Below are 355 nucleotides of genomic sequence, written 5' to 3'. Positions count from 1 at the left end.
GGGGCTGTGAGCAACCTGATGTGGTTCAAGGTGTCCCTGCTCCTGCAGGGGGGTTGGGCTGGGTGACCTCTGGGGGTCCCTTCCCACCCAAACCATTCCATGATTCTATGATTCTATGTTCCTGCCTTCTCCTCCCAGGGGACAAGCTGTGGTGGGCTGACCAGGCTTCCGAGAGGATGGGCACCTGCAACAAGAAGGATGGGACAGAGGTGACGGTGCTGCGCAACAGCACCACGCTGGTGATGCACATGAAGGTGTACGATGAGAGCATCCAGCAAGGTGAGCGCATGGTCCCGGGGCAGAGACCCCATAGGGCTGGGCAGCGGCTTGTCGACTCTGACGGGGCACCAGCGGG

At 61.1% G+C, this 355-nt stretch overlaps 1 protein-coding gene across 1 annotated transcript in view; it reads left to right on the top strand.

Moving 5' to 3' along the window:
* The window catches only part of LOC104132272 (low-density lipoprotein receptor-related protein 1), a gene marked incomplete at both ends in the record, with an annotated part of 38,951 nt that overhangs the window by 5,322 nt on the left and 33,274 nt on the right, over positions 1–355 (top strand). Inside the window, 1 exon segment of the mRNA XM_035900950.1 lies at positions 139–279. Coding sequence (XP_035756843.1) covers positions 139–279 — 141 coding nt within the window.

Source organism: Egretta garzetta, unplaced genomic scaffold (genome assembly GCF_000687185.1).
Source record: "Egretta garzetta isolate BGI_Z169 unplaced genomic scaffold, ASM68718v1 scaffold928, whole genome shotgun sequence".
NCBI lineage: Eukaryota > Metazoa > Chordata > Aves > Pelecaniformes > Ardeidae > Egretta > Egretta garzetta.
The sequence above is the reverse complement of the archived record's forward strand: the minus strand, read 5'-3'. Positions and strand labels throughout refer to the sequence as shown.